Here is a 1,363-nt window from a genome sequence, read left to right on the forward strand (position 1 = left end):
CAGCTTCCTCCTTCTTCTCTTCCTCGGCTGCCGTAGCTTCCTCCTTCTTCTCATCAGCTGCCGCTACCACCTCTTCCTTCTTCTCCTCAGCTGCTACCACCTCTTCCTTCTTCTCTTCCTCGGCTGCTGCAGCTTCCTCCTTCTTCTCTTCCTCGGCTGCCGTAGCTTCCTCCTTCTTCTCATCAGCTGCCGCTACCACCTCTTCCTTCTTCTCCTCAGCTGCTACCACCTCTTCCTTCTTCTCTTCCTCGGCTGCTGCAGCTTCCTCCTTCTTCTCTTCTACCTCTTCCTTCTTCTCTTCGGCAGCTGCAACGGCCTCTTCTTTCTTCTTGTCTTCTTCTTTTGGCGGTGGAGGGGGAGGAGGAGAGGAGAGCTCGTGCTTATTGAGGGCTTCTTGAATGAGGTTCTTGAGGTCATCGAGAGCCTTCTTCTGTGCTTCGGGGAGGTCGCCAACCACGTAGCTCTCCTCCTTGAAAGACACCGATTGCGCTATCTGATTTTTCCCTTCAACGGGCTTCTCCGCCTCCGACTCCGCCGCTTCTCCTTCCACTGCCTTCTCTGTCACTACAACAGCATCGCCCTCCTTCTTCTCAGCCTCAGGCACTGCCGCCTCTGCCTTATCGGCCTGTGTCTCCTTATCTGTCTCAGGAACAGGTTTGTCCGGCTGGGCCTCGGTCTCAGGCTGAGCTACGGCGGCCACCACTTCCTCAGCTGGTTTCTGTGGTTCCTCAGCCATGGGTGATCGAGAAAATCAAAACTGAATTGAAAAGAATAAAAATATAGAGAAGAGTATAGTTGATGTGTATGTGTATGTGAGGAGTGTTGAAATCAAAGAGAGATGAAGACGAAAGAAGGAAGAAGAAAGGAACAGTCTAATAGAGAGAGAGAGGTGGCAAAAGGGTGGTTGGTTGTGTGAAGTGTGATGGGAAGAACCAGTCTGTCAGAACAAGTATGCCAGCCAGCACGTACACCACTTCCACTCCTTCCGTGGGTCCAATTCCAATTCCTTATTTTCAATTCTTGATTGTGACTTCACCCTAATCATTCATCTAATTTCCTTTTTAGTTTTTTAAGTATCATCGCTAATTGCAGGGACAAACCTATTTAACAACAAATGACTAAATAGATAGTCCAAAAAAATATATTATTTACACCTCAAAATTAGTTATAAAAACCATATATATTAATATATATTTTATATTAATAATTAATTTTAATAATTACTTTTAGTTTATATTTATAATAATATAAAATAATATTGATTTGATAATTAATTTTTTAAAAATAATTTTGTGAAAGTTCCCAAAATGAAAAATATTAATTTAGAAATGACACAATATCTACGACTTGCTTATGAACCACC

The 1,363-nt window shown here is 43.7% G+C and overlaps 1 protein-coding gene across 1 annotated transcript in view; it reads right to left on the bottom strand.

Moving 5' to 3' along the window:
* The window catches only part of LOC107629762 (patellin-3), a gene marked incomplete in the record, with an annotated part of 3,121 nt that extends 2,172 nt beyond the window's left edge, over positions 1-949 (bottom strand). Inside the window, 1 exon segment of the mRNA XM_021118258.1 lies at positions 227-949. Within this exon segment, the coding sequence (XP_020973917.1) occupies positions 227-736 (510 nt within the window).

This window comes from Arachis ipaensis, chromosome B03, assembly GCF_000816755.2.
Source record: "Arachis ipaensis cultivar K30076 chromosome B03, Araip1.1, whole genome shotgun sequence".
Classification (NCBI taxonomy): Eukaryota; Viridiplantae; Streptophyta; class Magnoliopsida; order Fabales; family Fabaceae; genus Arachis; species Arachis ipaensis.